Source organism: Aquarana catesbeiana, linkage group LG09 (assembly GCF_042186555.1).
Source record: "Aquarana catesbeiana isolate 2022-GZ linkage group LG09, ASM4218655v1, whole genome shotgun sequence".
NCBI classification, from domain to species: Eukaryota; Metazoa; Chordata; class Amphibia; order Anura; family Ranidae; genus Aquarana; species Aquarana catesbeiana.
This window is the reverse complement of record NC_133332.1, coordinates 160,139,872-160,166,705: the sequence shown is the minus strand read 5'-3', so window position 1 is coordinate 160,166,705 and position 26,834 is coordinate 160,139,872. Positions and strand designations below refer to the sequence as shown.

The 26,834-nt window shown below is 41.6% G+C and overlaps 1 protein-coding gene across 5 annotated transcripts in view; it reads left to right on the top strand.

Annotated features, from left to right (window-relative positions):
- The window catches only part of KIAA1210 (KIAA1210 ortholog), a 292,927-nt gene that overhangs the window by 88,663 nt on the left and 177,430 nt on the right, over positions 1-26,834 (top strand). For all 5 annotated transcript variants that reach the window (XM_073599308.1, XM_073599311.1, XM_073599306.1 and 2 more), the window contains 2 exons: positions 20,262-20,430; positions 23,642-23,768. In XM_073599308.1, the coding sequence (XP_073455409.1) occupies positions 20,262-20,430; positions 23,642-23,768 (296 nt within the window). The remainder of the gene's footprint in view (positions 1-20,261; positions 20,431-23,641; positions 23,769-26,834) is intronic.

Below are 26,834 nucleotides of genomic sequence, written 5' to 3'. Positions count from 1 at the left end.
TGTGCCTTGAAAAAGTATTCATACCCCTTGAAAATTTCCACATTTTATTATGTTACAACCAAACATGTAAATGGTATTTTATTGGGATATTATGTGAAAGGCCAAAACAAAGTGGCACATAATTGTGAAGTGGAAGGAAAATTTTATAAATGGTTTTCAAGATTTTTTTTTTTTACAAATATCTAAAGTGTGACGTGCATTTGTATTCAGCCCCCTTTACTCTGATACCCCTAACTGAAATCTAGTGGAACCAATTGCCTTCAGAAGTCAACCAATTAGTAAATAGAGTCCACCTGTGTGATTTAATCTCAGTATAAATACAGCTGATCTGTGAAGCCCTCAGAGGTTTGTTGGAGAACGTTAGTGAACAAACCGCATCATGAAGGCCAAGAATCACCACCAGACAGGTCAGGCATAAAGTTGTGGAAGTTTTAAAGCGAGGTTAAGGTATAAAAAAATGATCCCATGCTTTGAACATCTCACGGAACACTGTTCAATTCATCATCTGAAAATGGAAAGAGTATGGCACAACTGCAAACCTACCAAGACATGGCCGTCCACCTAAACTGACAGGCTGGGCAAAGAGCATTAATCAGAGAAGCAGTCAAGAGGCCCATGATAATGCTGGAGGAGCCAGGGCCGCACCCCAGCGCTGTAATCTCTTTGCAGAAGAGGGGCGCCGAGCTAGAATCGCCGGTGTTCTGACATATAGTGTCCTCCTATCAGATAGTGTCCGCCCCGTACTGCGCAGGCGCAGCGCCTGTGCAGTACGGAGCAGCAGGAGATGCCGAAAATGTCCGAAGTTGATCAGCTGACCATCAGCTGTACATGGCGCTCGGGCACCTGTTAGCGATGGCTGTGTAAGAGGGCCCCTCGCGGGCTCGCTTCGCTCGCCACGCTTCGGGCACGGCCTCGCTGCGCTCGGCAACTATTTATTCTAACTCTATGTCCACTTGGATAGTAGGGAATGATCCTGGACATAGGGTAAGAATAAATGCGCAGGCGCCGTGTACAGCTGACGATCAGCTGTTGAACTTCGGAGACTTTCGGCATCTCGTTTGTCCACCGTACTGCGCCTGCGCAGTACAGGGCGGACACTTCTGGATAGGGGACTGTATTCGACAAGACACCGGCCACCCGGCCGGCGTCTAGCTATCGAACAGTGATGTCAGGGACGTCGCGGCCGCCCCAGCATTCAGAGCGCGCCGCGGCCGCCCCAGCATTCTTTGCACGCCGCCTCCGCGGCTAGTAAACATGCTCCGCCCACCTCTGCCATCTTCAGGCAGCGCGGCTAAGAGGGAGCGGAGGGAAGACTAGTGCCTGGCTGGTCTGAAGTGGGAGGTGTGTCCAGCAGCCACTGCCCTACTCCGGGGATCTAGGACTCGAGGAGCGGCGGTCGCTGGTGCTAGGAATGGATCCCGGGTTGGTGTGTGATCCCCGCTGTCATCTGGTTGAAGTGCCCGGCTGTGTGTGCGGAGTTGCGGCATGTGTAGTAGGCGGAGTCCCCTGTGCTTTGTTGGGAGAAGTGCCCGGTGTGGTCTCCTCCTCCCCCTCCTCCGATCATCATGCCGGATCAGATGAGTGTGTCGGAATTTATCACAGAGACCAATGAGGATTACAAGTCCTCCACCACCTCCAACTTCACCACCCGGCTCAGCCAATGCCGGAGCACCATCACCGCCATCGAGGAGGTAAGGGGGGGGCACTCTGAGTGGGGGAGAGGGCAGAGTAGGTGGTGGATGTGATGATTGGCAGTGCCATGGTGGAGATCACACACTCGGCTCCACCGAGGAGGACCTGGGATCATAGAGAGCAGATCAATGTCCAATGTCTATACAATGTATACTACACCTGAGGGGTGTCACCTCTCATCTCCTCCTACTATAGTCATACTACACTCAATGTACAATATCTCAGTGCACCAGTTCTTAGTGGTGGTTGCATTAGTTTTCCTTTATTTCCCCACTTTATTTTCACCTGTGATCCTGCAAGTAAGTCTGTTGTTTTTCAACTTTCTTTAACAGACCTTTCTGTCGCAAATGCAGCCACTGTGCCCATCCAACGCAGCCACTGTGCCCATCCAACGCAGCCACTGTGCCCATCCAACGCAGCCACTGTGCCCATCCAACGCAGCCACTGTGCCCATCCAACGCAGCCACTGTGCCCATCCAACGCAGCCACTGTGCCCATCCAACGCAGCCACTGTGCCCATCCAACGCAGCCACTGTGCCCATCCAACGCAGCCACTGTGCCCATCCAACGCAGCCACTGTGCCCATCCAACGCAGCCACTGTGCCCATCCAACGCAGCCACTGTGCCCATCCAACGCAGCCACTCTCTGACCATCTCTTGTACCACGTCTGCAGTCTCTGACTATCTTGTTCTCTTTATTGTTAAGAGATCATGGGAGGATCCCAGGTTAACAGACTCCTTAGGGGAGCATATCTGTGTTTGAGTCATTGCCATAGAAACATTTGCAAAGGGGAGGAGTTAGTAAGATGACCACCCATGGGGGCGCCCAAAATATTTCTGCACCCAGGCGTCTGTGACCCTAGGATCGGCCCTGGGAGGAGCTGCAGAGATCCACAGCTCAGGTGGGAGAATCTGTCCACAGGACAACTATTAGTCATGCACCCCACAAATCTGGCCTTTACGGGAGAGTGGCAAAAAGAAAGACTTTGTTGAAAGAGCCAATAAAAGTCCCGTATACAGTTTGTAAGAAGCCATGCGGGGAACATGGCAAACATGGAAGAAGGTGCTCTGGTCAGATGAGGACCAAAATTGAACTTTTTTGGCCTAAAAGCAAAACTCTATGTGTGGCGGAAAACTATTTTGCAAAGAATGGGCAAACATTTTACTCTAGTTGTGCAGGGCTGGTAGAGACATACTCAAAAAGACTTGCAGCTGTAATTGCAGTGAAAAGTGGTTCTACAAAGTATTGACTCGGGGGGCTGAATACAAATGCACGGCACATTTTTTTTTTTTTTTTTTTTTTTTTTCAGCTATTTACGGTATTTGTAAAACATTTTGAAAACTATTTAGCATGCGTTGGTCTATCACATAAAATCCCAATAAAATGCATTAACTTTTTGGTTGTAACATGACAAAATGTGGAAACTTTTCATGGGGTGTGAATAATTATTTTTTTTTTTTTTCCCCCAAGGCACTGTATGTATTTATTAGTTGATACCTTTCTCCGTGTATTAGTTGATGATCATCTCAGCTCTCTTGTAAACACTTACTAAATCTGCTACCTTTTTTGGTGCTGTTAGACCGCTGCCAGACTTTGGTTTCTTGGCCACACATAAGCACTCGCACAAATAAACATACTTTTAGAAGAAGCTCCAACAGAATTGGTGTAGACAGCCTGTGTCATTTCTGAACTATACAGCTTTTTTTTTTTTGTTTATACCAAGCCCTGTACGTAGAAGCAGGCAGTTTACAAGCTTGCCTCAAAGACCATTTGGCTTTTAAATTACTGTATGTTTTTTTTTTCCCAAACAAAGTGCTATATTTCATTTTCTTATGTATTGTTGCCAAATGAAACTGTCCAACAAAAAGAACAGGGACTGGTCTGCCAAACAGATTGCAATAGATCAAGTAAGGGGGGTCAAGATGACTTTTCATCACCTGTAAATGCTGAATCAGGGATTCTCTTTGAAGCCAACTGTAGTTTGGAAAACATGGGAAACTGGTTATGTTAAAGTACAAGTAAACCCTAACTGACATCTAGTTTTCTAAAGCTCATTAGGGGAATTTAGCTAAATTGGAACAGACAGAATCTGGAGCAGCTTTGCATAGTAACCAATCTGCTTCTAGATTCAGCTTTTTTTTTTTTTTTTGGTTAGGCAATGTTTGGTTAGGCCCCTTTCACACGTGCTGTTCCGTCAGGCCCGCCTGACGGTTTTTAAGGCAAACCTGATCGGCCGCTCCATTCACTTCTATGGAGTGATGGATGTCAGCTGTGACCTGTCCGCTGATATCCGCCACTATCCAATCCAGTCCGCCAAATCTAGACTGACGGAGACCCTATTTTCTATCTGCCGATCGGATGAAATCGGACAAACGGATCCGTTTTCACCAAATCTCCCATAGAGGACTGTGGGGCACTGACGGGTCCGACTCTGCACAGTGAGCAGAGACGGACCTGTCATCCCCCTGCTCAGTGGCTATCAACAGATTGATCCCTGCTGAGCAAGCGGAGTGCGTCAAAACGGACGTGCCCTGTGTGAAAGGGGCCTTAAGCTTAGAAAATGAACACTAGATGCTGATTGCTTGCCAAGAAGAGCTGCTCCAGATTCTGGCTGCCCCAGTCCTCATAATTCCCCCTGTATATGTATCTTTAACAACTGACTTTTTCAGAAAATAGAAAAGTGTTTTGTTTTTTTTTTTGTTTTTTGTTTAAACGTACACAAGAATTTGATCTCAGTGCTGTAGCTTTTCATATGCACACTCCCAACAATGGCTAAATTGCAGGCTTCCTGATGGTGATTACAGTGGACAATGCCTGTGTAATATGAAATGGCCAGAGACCCATGTGATAAGGTGACAATATAGGGGGGAATTTTGGGAGACCGAGTGTTCACACATAGAGGAGTGGCTGAACAAAGCCGGTTTTAGATATATCATGATAAGCTTCTAACCCCAAAACCAAAAATATAATGTATCACAGCTTACCATAACTTCAATGTCGTGGCTGCAATAATGTTTTTAGTGTTTTTTTTTTTTTTCTTTATATTCACCTGGTTCTAGCCAGTGAGTCTGCCATTGCTCAACTTCCTTTAACCACTTCAGCAGCGAAAGGTTTTACCCCCTTCCTGACCATTTTTTGTGATACTGCATTGCTTTAACTGACAATTGCGCGGTCGTGTGACACTGTACCCAAAAAAAATTGTGTTCCCCCCCCCCCACATGCGACATTGTGGTAAACAAATCGGACACCTAACTTACACTTTTGACAGTGATCAGTGCTTAAAAAAAAAATGCATTGTAACTGTCTAATGACACTAGCAGGGAAGGGGCAATCACTAATAACACCAGGGGCGAGCAAAGGGTTAAATGTGTTCCCTGGGAGTGCTTCTTAACTGTAGGAAGGCAGATCCGTGTCCCTGCTTAGCAGAACGGTGATTTGTCTTCCTTACTAGCAGAACGGTGATCCCCATCCTATTTGTCTTGTTCCTGGAGCCTTTATTGGCCACCATTCGAAACAACCTAGATTGTAGCGGGGTGAAGATAGGAGCTGAGCAACATAAGCTCGCGGCCTTTGCCGACGATGTTATGTTCTTCATCTCGAACCCCAGGATTACTATACCGAATATGTTACAGATCTTAAAAAGATATGGGGAGATTTCAAATTTTAAAATAAATTTGAAGAAATCCGAGATCCTAAACATTAATGTGGGCAAACAGGAGGAGGCGAGTCTGTCAGAGGTATTTCCCTTCCCCTGGAGAAGGGAAATTAAGTATTTGGGGATTAAATTATCCAACTCATTTAAAAAATTGTATGTAAATAACTACATCCCGCTGCTGGACGAAATCAGGCAGGAAGCTAGAAGTTTATCATCGAGGCCCCTGTCATGGTTCGGCCGCGTGAATGCGGTCAAAATGATGTTAACACCTAAATAATTGTATAAGTTTCAGATGTTGCCAATTCCACTTCCCCAATCATATCTAAGAGCGTTACGAGGTTTGATAGCAAGATTTGTCTGGGGTGGCAAAAAGCCATGAATTTCCTATGCAGCCTTGAGTAGGGGTAAAAAAAAAAAAAAAAAAGGTGGACTAGCTCTGCCAGACTTTAAAAAGTATTATGTATCAGTAATAATGTCACGAGTCATGGAGTGGTCAAGAAAGGGTTCGGAGAAGAGATGGGTCAACATAGAACACTATTTAAGCAACACTGATTTAGGTCACACTATTTGGAACCCCCCAAAATACAGAACACTGGGCACTAACACAGCGGTATTGACGCATAACACTCTTAAATATTGGGATCAGATTCACACACAGAATAAATGGACATACAACTCACCTTTGATTTATATGAAAGACAATACATTTTTTGAGCCTGGGATGAGGGAGGTGGGGGGGAATTGGCTAAAAGAGGACCATATTCAACTAAAAAATTTCATTAGTCAGGGGGAAATACGCACGTATGCCGATTTGAAGGATGAATCAGAGTTTTGGGTGATTGATGGGTGGAGGTATGCCCAGCTCTCGCACTTCATAGAGAGGTTACTGAAACCACTCAGAGGTGAGGAGGAATATAGACCACTCGAGCAGCTCTGTGTGAGGGAGCAATCGGGTGGATCTATTGCTCAAATTTATAGGATCCTGGGGGCTAGGGAGGAGCTGGGGGCGCCTCCATACATCAAGAATTGGGAAAGGGAGTTAGGGTCACAATGTAGTAAACTCACATTAGAGAAGATTTTGAGGATGGTATATGGTTCGGCACTAGATACTAGGAGGATTGAAATAAATTTTAAATGTCTTGCAAGATGGTATGCCACCCCAGACAAATTGAGTAAGTTTGATCGCACTAAATCTGAGACATGCTGGAGAGGGTGTACTTGCTTGGGAACAATGGCCCATATTTGGTGGGAATGCCCCACTTTTTAAAAACATTTTGGAAAAAAATCATAACATTGATTAACCTCCCTGGCGGTATGATTATTTCTGATTTTAGGTGCTGAAAGCGGTACAATTATTTTGCACAGAAATTTGGCGTTTTATATTGTAGGCCTGTAATTCTTAGGAATAGTTCACTTAAATCTGTCCAAACACGAGTCTAGTAGACATCCCGGGTATGATAAAGTTTGAAAAACGAAATAAAAAATTATAATATAATAAATAACTATAAATAATTATAACAAATAATAATATAATAATAATAAAAAATATATAATAATGTAATCAAATCAAAAACACTGAAATTTGCTCAGTTGCAGAATTTTAGCTTTCGTTACTTTTAGTGTTTGATGACGGATCTCCCCACAAATCACTATTGCTCAATTCTGCAAGTGATTCTAATTTATTATCGCTGTTTTCTAGCTGCTCTAAAACCACTTTTGATGTAAAGAGACAGTTTTGGTTGCTATGGACAATCTCCAGTTTCCTGGCAGAAAGAACAGTTTTATATATATAAAACTGCATGCAGGACACTGGGCAGACCACTAGGGACAAAGGGGATGTGTAATTATTTGATACAGTACTGTAATCTGTAAGATTACAGTATGCTGTATCTATACTGTGTGTTTCACTTTTGAATTTACCGCCGAACTCCGTCCCCGTGCGTCGCAACGCTCGCAGGGAACGGAGCTCGGCACTGTGAATCGAGCGAGACACAGCGGCTCGCCGATCACAGCGGGGAGACATCGCAGGATCCAGGGGACAAGGTAAGTATGCTCTTCCTGGATCCTGCGATGCAAGCCCGAGTCTGGCTCGGGGATACCGCTTTTGGTATAAAAAATCCAACCCGAGCCAGACTCGGGAATACCGCCAGGGAGGTTAAGGAAATCACATACAAAGTAATTCTAGAAGATCCATGGTACGGAGGAGCCGGTGAAGCGATACCAATCTTCTATTGTCCCTATATTGTTGGACTCTGCCAAAAAGCAGATTGCAATGAAGTGGTTAGATACGTCAAGTCCAAATACTCGAGATTGGCTCTATTGTATAAATGAAATCTACAACGTGGAGTGTACAGACAATAGGGGATTGGTACCTGAGGAGGGGGATGAACGAGTGGATAAATGGGCTGTTTGGCAAAAATTTAAAAATTCTTGGAGATAGCTAGAGGAGATTTTAAGTGTAGTTTGAGGGATTTGGATTCCGGGAGTGTCTGGCAGGAGTGATTACGTAGGCTAATTTCTCTAGCCATTTGCAGGAGGGGAGGGTGGGGTGGGGTAGGGGGGTGGGACTTAGGGAGGATTGTATTGTGACGCAAGTTTGTAAATGTGGATTTATGTTTGTAGGGTTGGGGCTTTGTATTTATAAAATATTAAATAAAGAATTAAAAGGGGGGGGGGGAGAGAGAGAACGGTGATCTGCCTTTGTTTACGTAAGCAGACTGCCATTCTGCCTCTCTCCGAACGATCGCCAGGTTTCCGGCAGACATCAGGTACGTGATTCTGCGCTTAAGGGTATACCTGACGCAGTATATGTGCGTGGGGCGGTTCTTAAGTGGTTAACAGACTAAGCTGTCTAGCCGAAGTGGCAGAGGGTTGAGAAAAACAATTTCACACTGACAGTATTGCTTACAATCGTCAGCTTGTATTAATTTTAAATGGTTTAGCTTCCAAGGGAAAACAAATATTCTGTAACTGCTTAAACAGTTTTAGCTGGAGTTTGCTTTATTTTTGTATAAAAATCTAAATTTACTACTGTAATTGAAACCAACCTATCCACAGGGTGACAGTGCTGCTCTGCAAGGGTGGCTACCAGGGGCGTCCCGTCTATTAAGGGTGCCACCCACTCTGTTGCGCCGTCCCCTATATGACAAATGGATAGATTCATGCATTTCATTGCATTGCATGAATCTATCCATGGCAGCTGTAGCCACCCCCTATTCAGGCGTCTGGTCCCTTTAGGTCGCTGGGCGCCTGATTTCCAACGGCGGGGGGTGGTGTGTGTTTTGTTTTGTTTTGTTTTGTTGTGTTTTTTTTTTTTTTTTTTTTCTCATGTCAGAGAGATACTGTATTCTAGTCCCTAACTGACGATAAACTGGATTGACTATAGATTATCCACTAGACCAGTGGTTCTCAACCTCAGTCCTCAAGTATCCCTAATGGGCTGTGTTTTTGTTTTCCTTTACTGTGCACAGCTGCTTTAAATCAATATCAATGACATGGTTTTGCTAACAGCTATTTTATCTAAGGCAGTGGTTCTCAACTCCAGGCCTCAGGACCCACCAACAGGCCAGGTTTGCAAGATAACTGAAATACATCACAGGTGATATCACTTGCTGCTCAGTGATTGCAGTATTCTAGTCTGCATCTCCCCAAGGCAATACTTAAAATCTGGCCTGTTGGTGGGTCCCGAGGACTGGAGTTGAGAACCACTGATCTAAGGGAAGTTCCCAAAACATGGCTCATTGGGGGTACTTGAGAACCACTGCACTAAACTAGTATACCAATGTGAATTACATATTGCATAATGTAATTGAACTTCCACCGTTTCATCAGGGACGCGTGGTGAGGTCAGTGGCTGGTGAGGCACTGGCTACTATCAGAGTCAGATACACACAGGTTACATACGCCGCGATCGTTGGAGCGAGAGCAATAATTCCACCACTAGACCTCAACGCTAAACATGTAATACCGTATGTAAAACAAAACAAAAAAAAAAAATTAAAGCGTTGCCTATGGAGATTTTTAAGTACTGAAGTTTGGCGCCATTCCATGAGTGTGCGCAATTTTAAAGCGTGACATGTTGGGTATCTACTTGGTGTAACTTCACATTATACAAAAAATCGGTGTGTGGGTTTTTTTTTTTTTTTTTTTTTTTTTTTTTTTTTTTTTTTTACATATTCATTATTCATGAAACCGTTTTTTTTCCAAAAAAAAGCGTTTGAAAAATTGCTGCGCAAATATTGTGTAACGTAAAAAGTTGCAACGAACACCATTTTATTCCATAGGGTGTCTGCTAAAACAATATATATAATGTTTGGGGGTTCCGAGTAATTTTCTAGCAAAATAATTATGATTATTACATGTAGGAGAGAAGTGTCAATTTCCTTGGGTGGAAAGGGGTTAATTACCATAAGTAATATACAAATATTATTATATATTGTTTTTAAGGTAACTTACTATATTTTCAAAAACTGTACTCTAGCAGGTGGTTTAAAGGACAAATTACTGAAGTTGGAAGTTATAACTTCCAACCAGTAATTTCACAGTAAATAGATAATGTATTATGTTATAACATATAGCATAATATGATTTAGCTTGATTATAACAGTACCTTTTCAACAGCAGCAGGTTCTCATTCTCCCTCTTAACTGTGTGTAAATCTTATACCCATAAACCCATATTTTTTTCCTTGTAGTTAAGAGGGCTGGGTTGGAAGGGAGCATTTGTCTTTTAGACACATGCACCCTACTATGACACTGCAATGAGAGGCGTGCCTCCACTGGAGCATTTTTATTGGAAAGCTGGGACCAATGGTACTTTACCATTGGTCCAAGACTCCAAGCTGTCCATTGAGCTCAGTGCCTCTGACAAGAAGTGAGGAGAGGCAGTGTGAGCTCATCCTCTGTCTGCTGCAAACAGAGTGTGCCAGCTTGTATTTAAACTGGCCACTCTGTATGTAGCTTCTGACAGGGTGCGCAAGGAGCCCTGCATCTCCGGAACCATAGGTCGTAGGAGCCCCAATTTTTCTACCAGTGGTGGGGTAGGGCATAGGCTACTTAGGCTATCCAATATTTTTTTTTTTTTATGTTCATGGCAGGTGCAGTTCTGCCGCCCCCTGACTGCACATCCCTGCAAGGCATAGAAGTATTTCTTCTGTCTGACCACAAGGCACAGCACACCTTAGGGTCCATACTCACTGGGCCTAAAAAATGCTGCTTCTATAGGAGTTTTGACTTCTTTTTTTTTTTTTCTCCTGCCTGTAGAAGCAGCTTAATTTTTATCCTATGTGTCCATGCACATTAGAATTTTTAGCATTTTTCAAGAAGAGAGTTTAGTGGTAGGAAAAAACCCCATCACAAGTGTGTTTTGAGAGGAGTTTCCAGGCAGAACGCTAATTGCTCATAAACGCACCTAAATGCAGCATTTAGTAGCGTTTTGTGATTTCAAGTGTTTATTGATTATAATGAAAGATAAGCAGAGGATTGTTTTGGGGTGGTAAAAACACTTCTAAAAGCAAATGTCCTTAAACTCTCGTAAACGTGTGCAATACGAGCTACCATGAGCATTTTTATACTGCCTTTTTTTTTTTCTGTGTGCATGTACCCTTACTGTGCACCAGACACTTAACTGTAGACTGCACTCGGTATCGGGGGGGGGGGACTGAGCAATAAACTGTTCGTTCACACAAGTGAATGGCAACAAAAGCATGACACTCAAGTAGCTCATAAGTGTTCCTATTATGTAGCAGTATTTATTTTTACAGGACATCGGAGACTATTGTAAGGGTTTGTATATACAGTATGGCCAGTCAGGCGAAAAGCACGCAGATGCTGAACATGTATCACCCCAAGTATGGAAGTATGGGTGTGACACATAACCTGTTCAGAAAGGTGAACTTCTCCAAAATATCCACTTCAAATGTGTACCTTACATTTATTGCTTTTTCTGTGCCCTGCATGGAGTTGCACTTTCATAAGCCCCTCCTTTTTCTGCTATTCTTAATTGTTTGTTTTTGTCTATACAAATTATTTATTCTCTCTACTGGGAATGCAGAAATTGGAGAATTATTATAGGGTTCCGTTTTTTTTGTTTTTTAATATTTTAATCCAGATGTGTCATATAGGGTTCTGTTTTATTTGAATCCCAGATGTGTCTTAAATGTAATGGCTTTTACCTGAGGGTAGAAGAAAGTAATGTGGAACTACTGGCTAAGGAAATCTGTTAATGTTAGATCTTTCATTTCTCTAAAGTGGATTTAGAAATGTGAGAAATAATCTGAATAGTTTTGTTAAACTAAGCATTACTATAGAATCCTGTTGATGGCAAACATCTGTCTCTCAGGGGTCTCCAATCTTTTCAGTATGGGGGCCACATTGTATATTTTTCAAATACTTGTGTGCCTTGAAAAAGTGTTCATACCTATTGACATTTGCCACATTGTCATGTTACAACCGAAAACGTTAATTTGTTTTATTGGGAAGTTATGTGATAGACTAACACAAAGTGGCAAATGATAGTGAAGTGGAAGGAGAATTTATAAATGGTTTTCAAAATGTTTTACAAATATCTGGAAAGTGTGGGGTGCATTTGTATTCAGCCACCTTTTACTCTGATACCCCTAACTAAAATCCAGTGGAACCAATTACCTAATTAGTAAACCGAGTCCACCTGTGTGTAATTTAATCTCAGTATAAATACAGCTGTTCTGTGAAGCCCTCAGAGGTTTGTTAGAGAACTTTAGTGACCAAACAGCATCATGAAAGCCAAGGAACACACCAGGCAGGTCAGGAATAAAGTTGTGGAGAAGTTTTTTAAAGCAGGGTTAGGTTCAGTAGTGTATTTAGGTTTTGTGCTGCCCTAGGCCTGACTAAACTCGTGCACCCCTTAATTTAAATATGATCCACCCCTTTATGTCAAGGCCACACCCCTTGCTGTTTAAGACCCGCCTCTAAATTTTCGAGTGGGTACACTAGTTCTGAGGGCCTGGGGGGGCAATGGATTCCCTTAATTTGCATAGATTTCCTCACTTCCTGTTTGGCTATGGGGCAGGAAGTGAAGGGAAATCTCTGCAATGGAACAAGGATGGTAAAAAATAAACTGACAGGGGCTATAACCCTCCCTTACTCTTTCCAAAATGAAACAAAAAAGTGTTGCCTATAGTTCTACTTTAAGCACAAATTTCTGATAATTTTATGGAGAGGACTAAGAAGATATAACCATGTCAATGGTGCAGCACAAAACATATAGCACAGTGAGGAAGGTTTGTGGTCCAGGATGACCGGACAGTCAAAATTAGAAGTGGCGCCCCCCCCCACGCACAGTTGCGGAATGCCGGCCGCCCGCATACCGGAAGCAGTGCGGCCGCTTTATGGGGGCACTAGACTTACTTGCCTCTCAGCCCAGTCCGGCCCATAACTACACTAACTACTAGTACAGTGCAAGCCGGCAGGGACTCTTTCCGTGCTGGCCTAGGCCAGGCTACATCGTTGGTTAGGTTATAAAATATCCCAAGCTTTGAACATCTCACAGAGCAATGTTCAATCCATCATCCAAAAATGGAAAGCGTATGGCACAACTGCAAACCTACCAAGACATGGCCGTCCACCTAAACTGATAGGGCCAAACAAGGAGAGCATTAATCAGAGAAGCGGCCAAGAGGCCCATGGTAACTCTGGGGGAGCTGCAGAGATCCACAACTCAGGTGGGGTGGGAGAATTTGTCCAACAACTATAAGTCTGCACTCCACAAATCTGACCTGGAAGAGTGGCAAGAAGAAAGCCATTGTTGAAAGAAAGCCATAAGAAGTCCCGTTTGCAGTTTGCCAGAAGCCATGTGGGGGACACAGCAAACATGTGGAAGAAGGTGCTCTGTCAGATGAGACCAACATTTGAACTTTTTGGCCGAAAAGCAAAACGCTATGTGTGGCGGAAAACTAACACTGCACATCACCCTGAACACACCATCCTCACCATGAAACATGCTGGTGGCAGCATCATATTGTGGGGATGCTTTTCTTCAGCAGGGACAGGGAAGTTGGTCAGAGTTGATGGGAAGATGGATGGAGCCAAGTACAGGGCCATCTTTGAAGAAAACCTGTTATTCTGCAGAAGACTTGAGACTTGGGCGGAGGTTCACCTTCCCGCAGGACAACGCCCCTAAATGTACAGCCTGAGCTACAATGGAACGGTTTAGATCAAAGCATTAGTATAAAGTATGGTGCTGCGCTAATCCAACAGTAAAATACCAATCGTGCTAAAAGTAACAATAATGGTGAATGTGCAAATATCCCTGTCGGAAAATTAGGTATGCTAATTGTGTTTCGCTGGATATAAAATGATAAAATGATCTGCTAATATACATAAAGTGCAAGGTGCATACATCCTACAAACTTGCATACCAATTCATCTTAATACAGATATACTGAAAATACTGGTGCATACAGCATAACAGTGAAAAGTGCAAAACAATGCAGTTCTGTGCATCCAAACTCACCTAGGGAAGCACTATAATACCAAAGTGTCCAGTGCAAAAACAAAAAACAGTGACAGATCCATAGGACTATCTGTATCTAATATATGAAAGAGACTGGTACATAAAGTGTCTAGTGCAGTAAATCCAGTGATACAGGTTACAGATCAGTCCATATTGTGCCAATAGGTGAATTTAAACATAGAACAATATTTCTCCACAGGGCATTCTTTAGGGTCATTGATAACCGTGAAGTGTATAGACCAGGAAGAAATGGTGGCTCCTCTTCGTGCAAAAATCCTACACTGATAATTAATGGCCCCTTACCTCATGGTACTGAGGTCAGTGTTAACAGCACTGCTGATACAGACCCCTTCTCATGTAAATCTTGGACTCAAGTCTTGTTCTCCTCCATACATCTAAGTCCCTTAATGGGTGCGGGGGCCGTAAATGAAAAGAAGGGGGTGCCACATAGTGTAGTATTTTGTAACCAAAATCCGGGTTTATTATAGCATAAGGTACTCGCATTTAAACAGAGCAAAATGACAGAACTCCAACGAGCAGCGAGCTCGTGTGCATCTATCAGTGGAAAGTGCCTGTCCTGTCCCTGTGGGGATGGGACAATATGGACTGATCTGTAACCTATGTCACTGGATTTACTGCACTAGACACTTTATTTATGTAACGGTCTCTTTCATATATTGGATACAGATAGTCCTATGGATCTGTCACTGTTTGTTTTTTTTTTTTTTGCACTGGACACTTTGGTATTATAGTGCTTCCCTAGGTGTGTTTGGATGCACAGCACCGTGTTGTTTTTCACTGAATTGCTTTGCACTTTTCACTGTTATGCTGTATGCAGCAGTATTTTTAGTATATATGTATTGGTATGCAAGTTCGTAGGATTTATGCACCTTGTTGCACCTTGCACTTTATGTATACTAGCAGATCATTTTATATCCAGCGAAACACAATTAGCATACCTAATTTTCCCCCAGGGATATTTGCACATTCACAATTATTGTTACTTTTAGCACGATTGGTATTTTACTGTTGGATTAACGCAGCACCATACTTTATACTAATTTTCTGTTGCAACAGGGGTGACTTGGACCCTATTCAGTGCAAGCAGCTTTTCCATTGCTCTTTTATACTTACACATGGTAGCGCAGGAATAACTACCCTATATTTTAGATCAAAGCATATACATGTGTTAGAATGGCCCAGTCAAAGTCCAGACCTAAATCCAATTAAATCTGTGAGAATCTGTGGCAAGACTTGAAAATTGCTGTTCACATATGCTCGCCATCCAACCTGACTTGAGCTATTTTGCAAAGAAGAATGGGCAAAAATGTCACTCTAGATGTGCAAAGCTGGTAGAGACATACCCAAAAAGACTTGCAGCGAAAGGTGGTTCTACAAAGTATTGACTCTGGGGGGGGCTGAATACAAATGCACGCCACACTTTTCAGATATTTATTTGTAAAAAATTTTGAAAACCATTTATTTTCCTTCCACTTCAATTATGTGCTACTTTGATTTGGTCCATTACACAAAATCCCAATAAAATAAATTTACGTTTTTGGTTGTAACGTGACAAAATGTGGAAAATTTCAAGGGGTATGAGTACTTTTTCAAGGCACTGTAGATGAATGTTTTCAAATTGTAAATGAATAAAATAACTTTACATCATAAATCCCCCCCCCCATCATACCAGAAGCCCCTCTTTACATCAAAGTTCACTGTTCACATCAGAAGGCCCCCATAACATCATAGTCATCCTTTCACATAAGCGTTCCCCATCACGTCAGAGTTTCCCTTTCACATCAGTAGCTCCTCATCACATCAGAGTTTCTGTGTGCTGAGTAAATTCTTGTAGTGGGCTGTGGGACCTGCAGCTCACACTTAGGAGACCCCGATCTATCTAATATATAATTACATATACATTTGTAATAATGGGATGTGTAACCGCTAAATTCCTACTTTATATTTTGCTTAAAGAATCCAACGTGGCTAAAATATCTAACCATTTTAGTGAGCAATAGGGATGTGCAGAAGGCAGCTGTGTTTTGTTAATCTTAAGGGATCTGTTGTGTGTTTCTGGCATCCTCCAGATTCTAATCTCATTTTACTTTTTGCTCACTTTGTTAGTTTTTGCGCACGTTTACAGATGGTTATAGCCATTCTGTTTGCCTCAAAATGGAAGAATTGATTGCACATCTACTTTTTACTAAAACAGAAAAAAAAAATCCTGTGAAGGGACTTGTGTATTTTCTTTCACATTGTTTCAGTTCCAGATTTTTGGGAAAGAAACATTCCAGTACAGCAAGCTATGCTCCCCCCCTTTTTTTTTTTTTTTTTTTTTTACATTCTGTTCAGTGTCTTACAAATATTTCTGTTCCTGTCGGTGCCGGTTCACACAGGGGCAACCTGACTTACAGCGCAACTTTGCAAGGCGATTTGGAGGTGACTTTGAGCAACTTACAAGGCAGTTGCCTCCAGGACAGGCGACTTTGGCTGTAGCCAATCACAGAATAATCAGCTCTGTGGGAGGGAGGGGGTTGCCTGGGTAAATTTATATTCTTTTTCCTGTAAAGTCACTTCAATATAGATGAGATCTGACTTGAAGTCAACTTCTATTGAAATCTATGGGTACAAGTTGCCTAGAAGTTGCCTTGTAGTACAGGAAACTTTTCTGAAGTTGGATCGACTTCAGTAGTGTACATTAAGACGGCTCTCATTCACTTCTATGGCATTTATGTCCAGCTATTTGGGGTGACTTGAGGACTTACAAGTCGGATCCCAAGTCGCTGTAGTGTGAACCGGCACTGAAAACCAGACAATTGTTATACTGTTATGCCCTGTACGCACGATCGGACATTGATCAGACATTCCGACAACAAAATCCATGGATTGTTTCTAACGGATATTGGATCAAACTTGTCTTGCATACACACGGTCACACAAAGTTGTCGGAAAATCCGATCGTTCTGAACGCGGTGACGTAAAACATGTACGTAGGGACTATAAACAGGGCAGTAGCCAATCGCTTTTGTCTCTTAATTTATTCTGAGCATGCGTGGCACTGTGTGTCGGATTTGTGTACACACGATCAGAATTTCCGACAACGGATTTTGTTGTCAGAAAATTTTGTAGCAAGCTCTCAAACTTTGTGTGTCGGAAATTCCGATGGAAAATGTGTGATGGAGCCTACACACGGTCGGAATTTCTGAAAACAAGGTCCTATCACAGATTTTCCATTGGAAAATCCGACCGTGAGTACAGGGCATAATTGTGGTCCACATCTATTCCTTGCAAGCTCTTTCACCTATTAATCACACGTCTCTGGGCCTCCAGCAGTTTGCTAAAGCAGTGTGTGCAATAATGTACATTAAAATGTAATGCCTAAACCTATTAATGTAAGTACTGTAATGCATTTTTTTGAATCAAATATTATAGCACACATTTGGAAAGCAACCATTGTTAATGGCTGTAAAGGACCTTAAAGCGTATTAAACTCTAAACCAAAATTTTTAATATTGCAGATTACCAATCCTTAGATGTGGTGGCTAGATTTGCTTTTTTTTTTTTTTTTTTTTTTTGTTTTTTTTTGCTCTGTTTTCATCTGGTGATCTGGCCATTAGTACACCTCATGTATTGGAGCGCCCCCACTCGGGATGAAGGGGCACATTTGGACAGCAGCATTGTCAGTCTGGGGGAGGAGAGTGTTAGATCTACTAGCAGATTTAGATACACTAATAAACTGAAGACAAACCCAAGTTCACACTGTAGTTAGATCATCGCTTTTTTTTTTTTTTTTTTTTCTTTTGGGATAAAGGTTTTACATGACTAAACAGCTGATCATTGTAAGCACCCAAGTCGGCGGTAAATGGTTTGTCTCAACACTCTAAACTAATCCATTAGCAGGAGAGCTTGTTCTGTTGAAAAACAGACCTACTAGCCAGATTACCAGGTGAAAATAAAGCAAAGAACACCTAAAAAAAACAAATGCAGCCATCACATCTAAGAATTGGTAAGCTACAACATAATGTTTGGTGTTTACTACCACTTGTCGTGGCAATATACAACCCCACAAACAACTATCCCAATCCCATGCGCACAGTACCCATCTGATCATTCATGATATAAAAAGCCAGGAAACATCCAGAACTGAAGTATGGGAAATTATGGCTGTGGACCCTTTTTATTTGGGTTTAAAACCTATGATAACCCTTAAGCCGTGTACACACGGGCAGACTTTTCAGCATCAGACGTCCGACGGACTTTCGACGGAGTTACGACAGACTTTTGGACAACCGGACTTGCCCACACATGAACTAACTAAAGCCCGTTCGAAAGTCCGTTAGTATGAACGTGATGACGTACGAAGAGACTAGAATAAGGAAGTTCATAGCCAGTAGCCAATAGCTGCCCTTGCATCCTTTTTTTTTTTTGTCTGTCGGACTAGCATACAGACGAACGGATTTTTGCGACTGGACTCGAGTCCATCGGAAAGATTTGAAACCTGTTCCAAACCTAAAGTCCGTCTGATTTTCGACAGAAAAAGTCCGCTTAAGGTCCGATGAAGCCCACACAGGGTTGTATTGTCAGACGGATTTGTTCCGTCGGACCATTTCTGTCAAAGTCCGCCTGTGTGTACATGGCATTATTATGCTAGACCTTTAGCATTAAACACACAGGCCAATATTGCCATCAAAACATTTAACGAAACCACCTGCTCACATTTCAGGACTGTATCAACCACTAGGTACCTCCATAAACACTGTCCACCCACAAATGTGGATGACAATACCCTAATAAATTTAGAGCCTCTACATAGGTAGGGAGGGAAGATAACTGCTTAGATAAAGAGCAAATTTTGACAGATGTTAGAGCCTACAAAGGAAACCACTTTAATCCCATTGGTTGCCTGGCTGACATTCAAATTTCAGCTTCTAATCTTTTTAAAAATCTGAACTGCTGGAATCCAGGAATCATGTCAGAATGTTCACCTTCACCTGTCATAAGAAGAAATGGAGGTTGCCATTGCTGATTTTTTTTTTTTTTTTCCTTTTTTGAAAGTGCTAGTTACCTGGGTGTAGCTAGCATTTTCTATGCTTACCCACTGGCTTCAGAGTTTTCAGGTCACAAAAAACACAGTTCTGGACATTTGTATCTGGTCTGTGACGAACTGAAGCAAGAGGTTCAGAATGACAATCGGGAGCTAGCATTTTCAGCAATGCCAACCTTTGTTTTTGTCATGGCAAGTTTTCTTGAAAGTGACACTAAAATCACAAGATAATGGCTAAATATGGCTAAATATAGCTAGCATGCACCTTCTATCTTTTTATTTTGTTAGTTTGTTCCATCTCTTAAATGCAAGCTTTTTTTTTTTTTTCTGTTCTCACTTTTTTGTTCTAGGATCATTTGCCATGTGTTCATTGTGTATGTAAACATAGTGACCCTTACCTGCTCGCTGCCTCCAAGATATACTACACGTGTACCTGTGGGAAATATAGTACGCTTTTTTTTATTTCATTTTTTTGTTTACAGAGCAATGGTGTACTTGATATTTTAGAATGATTGATTAATTATAAAAATATTGTTTAGTGTCACTTTAACAGCACACCATTATTGCAAGATTTCTCAAAGCTCCTCACATACAGTATGCTATAGGTGGGTTTGTTTTCTGAAGGTCGTGTTGTGTTACTTCTCCACTTTTGTCTTGATGTAATTATTAGTAATTCAAACTTTGAAGGCTGGTTTGAATCTCCTCCTTGGTGGCTGTGGAAAAGTTTGTATGTTGCTGTCATTTACATGTAAATGAGATGCATGGTGGTTGGGGGGGGGGGGATGCGGAAACAAAAGTGTTCCCATGTTAACATATTGGTGACCAAGAGGGTTTAGGGTGAATTAATGGAGTACAACTTGGATGAGAAGCTGAAGAGCCTGTTCTTTAACTGATCTTTTGCCTGTGCAGAGACTGTGTTGAAACGTTCCTTCACTCACTGATCTATCTAGCGCAAGGGTGGACAACTCCAGCAAGTCCCATCATGACTCTGGGAGTTATGGTTTTAACTGTCAGTCTTGCAATGCCTCATGGGTTGTGCAGCTCCACATGGCTGGGGGGCTTCAGTTACCCATCCCTGATCTAGAGCACTGTGTTGGACACAAGCTAAGAAACTCCTAGTTCCAGCCATATAAAGATGAGCTGACATATCTTTTGTAGCATGCCATATCTTGAACCATATTCAGAGATTAGTATAATAAGAGAAGGTCTATGCAAAATTCAATAAGCAAAGGTATGCATTGTTCGCCATGCAAAATACAGAACGAATAGGACAAATATCTGAATCTTCATAGTTCAGGTACGTGTCATACACTTTTTTTTGTAAAGTACATTGAACACTGCATGTACTTTTCTGATGCACTTCTTTTCTTGTACAGGAAAAAAGAAATCTAAATTCCAGGCATTCAAAAAATTATTTGTCAAAAAGAAGAGGAAAGAATCTCCAGCTCCAAGCAGAGAAAGCAACCTAAAACCCAGCCAGTCCAGCAGTGATGTCAGTGTGTCTGGAGCCAATGAGTCTGCTTTTCAACCAGCTCATGAATCCGTGTAAGTAAAGACTTTTTTAGTGCCACAAAAATATTCCTTTTAATGGAGACATCTGTTTAGCCGAAAAAACCCAAACCTTTTGTGATTTTTTTTTTTTTTTTTTTTTTTTTTTTTTTTGCAGTACAGTGCAAGTACAAGCACTGTAAATTCAGCTGATCTATGCAGTAATGACTCAGTCGATTGAAAAATCTATTCTCAGCCATATAAGGGGGGCAGCAAATAATGCACCATAATAAACCCTGCATGTGTAATGCATTTGCTCTTTGCATTTCCTACTTCATTAAACCCATCGGCTCAATTCACAATTTGATGGGAGAAGCGCAGCAACCCATAGAAACCCAATTATTCTAGTCATCATTGGTGTGCACAGCCTATTGCATTAGGGTGTGCACCCAGAGCACAAACACACATGCGTGTATATCAGCAGAGCAGTGGACAATGTCAGTAGAGCAGAGATTGGTGTCAGTAGGGAAGTGGACGGTGTCGGTAGTTTTTATCCTATAAATTCTTTAGGAAAGGCTTCTAAAGAAATTGTAAAAACAATTAATAAAAAATATGGTAAAAAATAATTTAAAAGAAAAAATTGTAAAAAAGTTATAAAAAAAATTATTTGGTGAAACATCAAGGGTCTAGACAGAGAGAAAGTGACTGAGGACAGAGCTTCCCCAGTCCCTTTCTCTGCAGCCTCATCTGCACTGGACAGTGAAGAAATGGGAAGTGCTCTTTGCTATGTTTCAGTTAAGAATGAACACAGGAGTGATTGGTACAGATCACTCACTGTCTTCATCCATGCTGAAACATCCCCCGCAGCTGGTGGGAGAGGAGAGAAGGGAAGCTGGCAGCGCTGCAGGGAGACAGGGGATGCCAGGAAGCAGGGGAATTGGCACTGCACAGGGTGATTAGGGTGTGCACAGGCACACCCAGCACAACCTGTGCGCACACCTATGCTAGTCATATTAGATTGGAGTTGCACAGGATCATAGAATTATTCATTTTCTATACCCTAAATCCCTGACACTCTCCCTGTGTCACTTTGGCACTTTTTGTGCAGCCCTTCAGGCCCCTGACAAGAGTAGCCAGGGTTTTTCCTTACCTGGAATTGGTAATTGGTGCTATTCTTTAGACTCGATTCTAGTAGTAAAATGTCTGGTTATAATTCTTTCAAGCTCTTCTCTTTCTGCAGTTCAGGACTTCCCCTTTTTACACAACGTTTTTTTTCCTCCTAATCTTTTATAATGGATCTTGCAGAGTAAAACATCATATGTGGCGCAAGTAAAACATCTTTGGTCTAGGAGTGTCTCCTGAAGAATACCCACAGTCTCCAACAACTCTTCTAGCATTTTTGCAGTCTGACCCTCTCCTGTAAGATGTCTGCAATCTGACTGTCTCCTGTAGCATGCTCGGTCACCAAAACCTTCTATTGTATTTTCGGAAGATTTCTTAGAGCATATCTGCAATCTCTGACCATCTCTTGCAACATGTCCGTAGTCTTTGCCATATCATTTTGCTTGTCTGCAGTCTTATGACCGCTTTCTTTAGCATTACACTCATTGAATATTATTTGCATTCCTTTGATGTCAAGGACTGCACTTGAGGCTCCCTATCTCAATAAAAGTTGGTCACCACTGCTCCTAATTCAAACTACACAGTGACACAGCAATTCTCCTCAAAAATGGAACAATTTGGATAAAAAACTACTTTCTTTCAATGTGCGTTAAACACTTAACGAAGGATAATTGTAATTCAATAAACCAGAGTTACTCTTAGTAGACACAGGTAGCACTGTTAGTAGAGTTTGGTGTTTGCACTGTTCAGTCTGACTTTATCATCACCCATCTAATATTTTAGTAGGGCCTTTTTTTGGTGGAAAACTGCCCTTTTTTGCCACCAAAGCACCCTGACCCATCAAGGCATGGATGCCACTTAACCTCTTAAAGCTGAGGTCCGCCGAAAAAAAATAAATATTAAAAGCCAGCAGCTACAAATACTGCAGCTGCTGACTTTTAATATATGGACACTTATCTGTCCAGGGAGCCCGCGATGTCAGCAGCCAAAGCCGAACTGTCCGTCGGCTCTCGGCTGCTGCCGCCGCCATCCTCTGTAAGGGAATCAGGAAGTGAAGCCGTGTGGCTTCACTTCCTGGTTCCCTACTGCGCATGCGCGAGTCGCGCTGCGCATCCTTACTGGTCCCTGCTGTCTTCTGGGACCTGTGTGTCTCCCAGAAGACAGCGGGGAGGACAGAGTAGACGCTGGAAGTGGCATAGGTCACCGCGATCGCCACGGTGATCTATGCCAGGAGGGGAAGCAAATACTTGTGCCAAATGTGACACCGGAGGGGGGGGGGAGGATTCCAAAAAGTGGAAGTTCCATTTTTAGGTGGAACTCCACTTTAAGGTATGCTGTGGTATCTGGCACCAAGCTGTCAGTAGCAGATCTTGGTGGAATGAGGCATTCATGGATCAGACTTGTTTTTCCAGCACATCCCACAGACGCTCACTTGGATTGAGATCTGGAGAATTTGGAGGCCAAGTCAACACCATTAATTTGTTTAGTTCCTCAAACTATTCCTGAACCATTTTTGCAGTGTGGCAGGGCACATTACCCTGCTGAAAGAGGTCATCAGAAAATAGTTTCCTTGAAGGGGTGTTTTTGTTGGGCAACAGTGTTTAGGTAGGTGGTACCTGTCAAAGTAACCTCTACATGAATGGCAGGACCAGGGTTTCCCAGTAGAACATTGCCCAAAGCATCACACTGCCTTCGCCAGCTTGCCTTTTTCCCATAATGCATACTCGTGCCATCTCATCCCCAAGCACCTGGCTATCCAAATGATGTAAAAAAAAAATCATGGTTCTTTGACCAGGCCACCTTCTTCCATTGCTTTACAATCCAGTGCTGATGCTTGCATGCCCATTGTAGGCATTTTTGGCTGTGGACACGGGTCAGCATGGGCAGCTTGACTGGTCTTTGGCTAAGCAGCCTCATACAGAACAAACTGCGATGCCCTTCTTCTTTTTTTTTTTTTCTGTTTCAGGAATGACTTGCTGCCTGATGTATCCCATCAACTCAGATGTTACTGTAACAAAATAATCAATGTTCTTTATTTAGCCTGCCAGTGGTCATAAAGTTCAGGCTGATCGGTGTATATTTATATGTATCTATTTAACATATTGTAGAAAATGTTTCAATCTTTTCACTTGTTCACTTTTCAAAGGGCCAAAAAAAGCAGTATGGGAAGTAAAGCAGTTTCACATGACAGTGTATTCATTTCTGAGGTAGAGAACTCTACAAAAGAGGATACATCACAGGAAAACACCCCTGGCAAAGTAAAAGCTTTACAGGTATGAATAGTTTTTATATAATGCTTACTCAAAGGTGCTGAATGAGAAAATTGATAGCAATAAATGTTAGACCCGTGCACGTCCGAAAAATTTTGCTTAGTTTCGTTTCTTCTTCCCTTTTTTTTTTTTTTTTTTTGGATCATTCGTTATGATCGGCAGTCGTTACTTCAGATTATTCGTAACTTCAAAAGCATTTGTATTCATTACGGTCACTAACAGTTACTTTAGCTAAATTTGAACGGAAATTCCAATAAAAATGTAAATCTTATCTATCCCAAATTAGCTGCTATGGCACAGAGACCTGAATAGAAGAATGTAAAATAAATGTGTAGTGCTGGTGATGTGTATATAAATCACAGAAGCCTAACCAGAAAAGAAATCTGGTGGCAGATTGTGCTATAAATACAATAATATAACAATCAAAAGCAAGAGTGTGTATAAAAAATACAACAAGTAATTGTGAATATCCAGAAGCGACTATATAAGCGATTAGGAAATCGCATATAATCACCTAAAGTTTTATATATGTGAAAAGATGTAGTATTATGTATAACAGAAATATACAAATTTCTAACAGGGAAAAGTGCATGTAGTTAAAGTGCAAATACAAGCGATTAAAACTCACAATTGCATAAAATATATGTAAAAATAAATGTAATTCTAAATAGAAAAAAAAGGTTTCTATATTGAATAGAAACCACATAAGTGTATTCTCAGATGTGACATAAAAATACAATTACAGAAAATGCATGTAGTCCAAGGTGTACCATTGCAGATTATTGGATCAATAATATAAGTGTACCACATATGTAGAACCACATATAAAAGTCCATAATGCTATGAAGCAGTAATATTCATGCAAACTGGTATAAGGCGGTGATGTATTTTCTAAAATTCTGTGTTAAATTCCCACACGATCAGTGATTGAAGTAACACCCGGGGTAGTGCCTCCACCTTCTGAGAATAAGGGGGCATGGGGTACTCTTACCCGAAATGGTGGACTCACAGGCCAATGGAGGTGAGGCAATCAAGCATGTACCAGAATACGGCAAGTGTGGATGGAGATCCAAAGGGCAAGATGTTCAAACTTCTCCTTTGTTTGGTGAAAAACACAGAACACCACTCACCACAGGGGTACACCGGACACGGATTAAGTTCAAAGGAAAGAATGCTCGATCTTCTCCTTCATCCATCCATCGTCGGTGTTTGGAAACACAGATAATCAACCACAATCCTCCAAATAGTGGCAATGGTTTCAGAGTATGATAAAAAAAGAAAATACCTCCGCATAGTGTAAGTCCAAAAAAGGTTGGAGTTTATTGAAAATAAAGTCCAACACCCAGGCAAATGGGTGCTAATATAAAACTGGTTCAATTGAACAGGTAAAAAGTGGCTCAGCAAGCATAGTAACCAGTAATTTGGGTTACTATGCTTGCTGAGCCACTTTTTACTGCATATATGTATTTTAACTTGTATATAAGTTTATGTTATTATATTTTCCTAATCGCTTATATAGTCTCATCTGGATATTCACATTCACTTGTTGTTGTGTGTTTTTTTTTTTTTTTTTTTTTTTTTTATACACTCTTGCTTTTGAGTGTTATAATATTGTACGTATAGCACAATCTGCCGCCAGATCTCTATTCTGGTTAAGCTTCTGTGATTTATATAAATCGCCAGTGCTACACACTTATTTTACATACCATTTTACAACCAGTCTGATTAGTGTGTTGGCTGCTTATATCTGAGGTTTGGCGCAATATTTTCACCACTTCACATTCTGAATAGAAGAATTACTGACTTCAGCTGTTTTACCTATAATTTAATAGCTTATAATAATAAATAATAAAAACTATAATAATTGTTAATTTAATTATAATACAAAAAAAGAAATGATCCGACAATTGATTTGTTAAACTCGTAGTTTGAATCGTTTTTTGTTCTTTCGGATTTTCAGATTGTCATTCTTTCAACTTTTTGTTCTTTCTGACAATTCCTTATCGTATGCATGAGTCAAGACTTTTTTTTTTTTTTTTTGGTCATTTGGATGCTTCCGAATGAACGAATATGCCGAATTCCATCCAAAAACGAATTGCACATGTCCTAATAAATGTTAACTTTCAAACCGAAACACCAAGGCTCTATGCATGCCATGCTCCAACGTGCTTTTTAACTTGGCTTATTGGTGGCATGGGTTTCTCAAAACCTCCTTATCACCTAGTTAAATGGTATTCTGATCTCTTCATTCTTATCACCCATTAGTATTCTGATCTCTCCATTATTCTTTCCTGTTTTATTTACAAAAAAAAAAATTCAAAGAGAGAAATCTGTAGTTCATGTCTGTAAATGCCTTGTGACTGCAAACAACTAACAAGCCCTAAAAACTACAGACTCTGTGTTCCAACAAGGCAGTGTTACAAGGATAATTACTTGGTTTTATACCGTATACTCCATTATTCAATTTTTCTTTACACTTAAACCTGTCCAACTTGATAATGGCTTCCTTGTACTGGTATATTTTTGCTTTTCTTCAATTTCTACTTTTATTTATATTAGTAAAAGCACAAGTAAAAAGATATATAATATATGTAGAGTGAAGGAAAGGTTAGGTGTTGCGTAAGGAGCCAAATTTTTTTTTACAAAACATCTTTCAGGACAGCACCTGAGAGATCATGGCTCCTCCTCCAACAGGAAACTCCTCCAACAGAAAACTCCTCCAACAGGAAACTCCTCCACATTCCAAGCTTTAACAGGAGGCCTCCACGCAGCTTCCTTCAGTTTTTTGTTTCCTCCAGCCGAGGAACACCTCTGCTGGGAGCCATGATCTCTCAGGGCTTTCCTGGGAGACAAAAGGTTCTCACCTGTTAGTTTTTTTACTGTTTTTAGAAGAGTGATCCTCCCACTTGCCTCTTGCTTGATGGTCCCGTGGGCTCCCTCTCCCCCTTCCATGCTCAGGGAGAGCCTGTAGTGCCTGGGGGTGCTGCCCTCTTTTTGCTTCAGTGAGGGCGGTTGCGGTGGTTCCCCGCTGGTCGCCTGCATTGTGGGACAGCGGTGGTACAAGCCGAG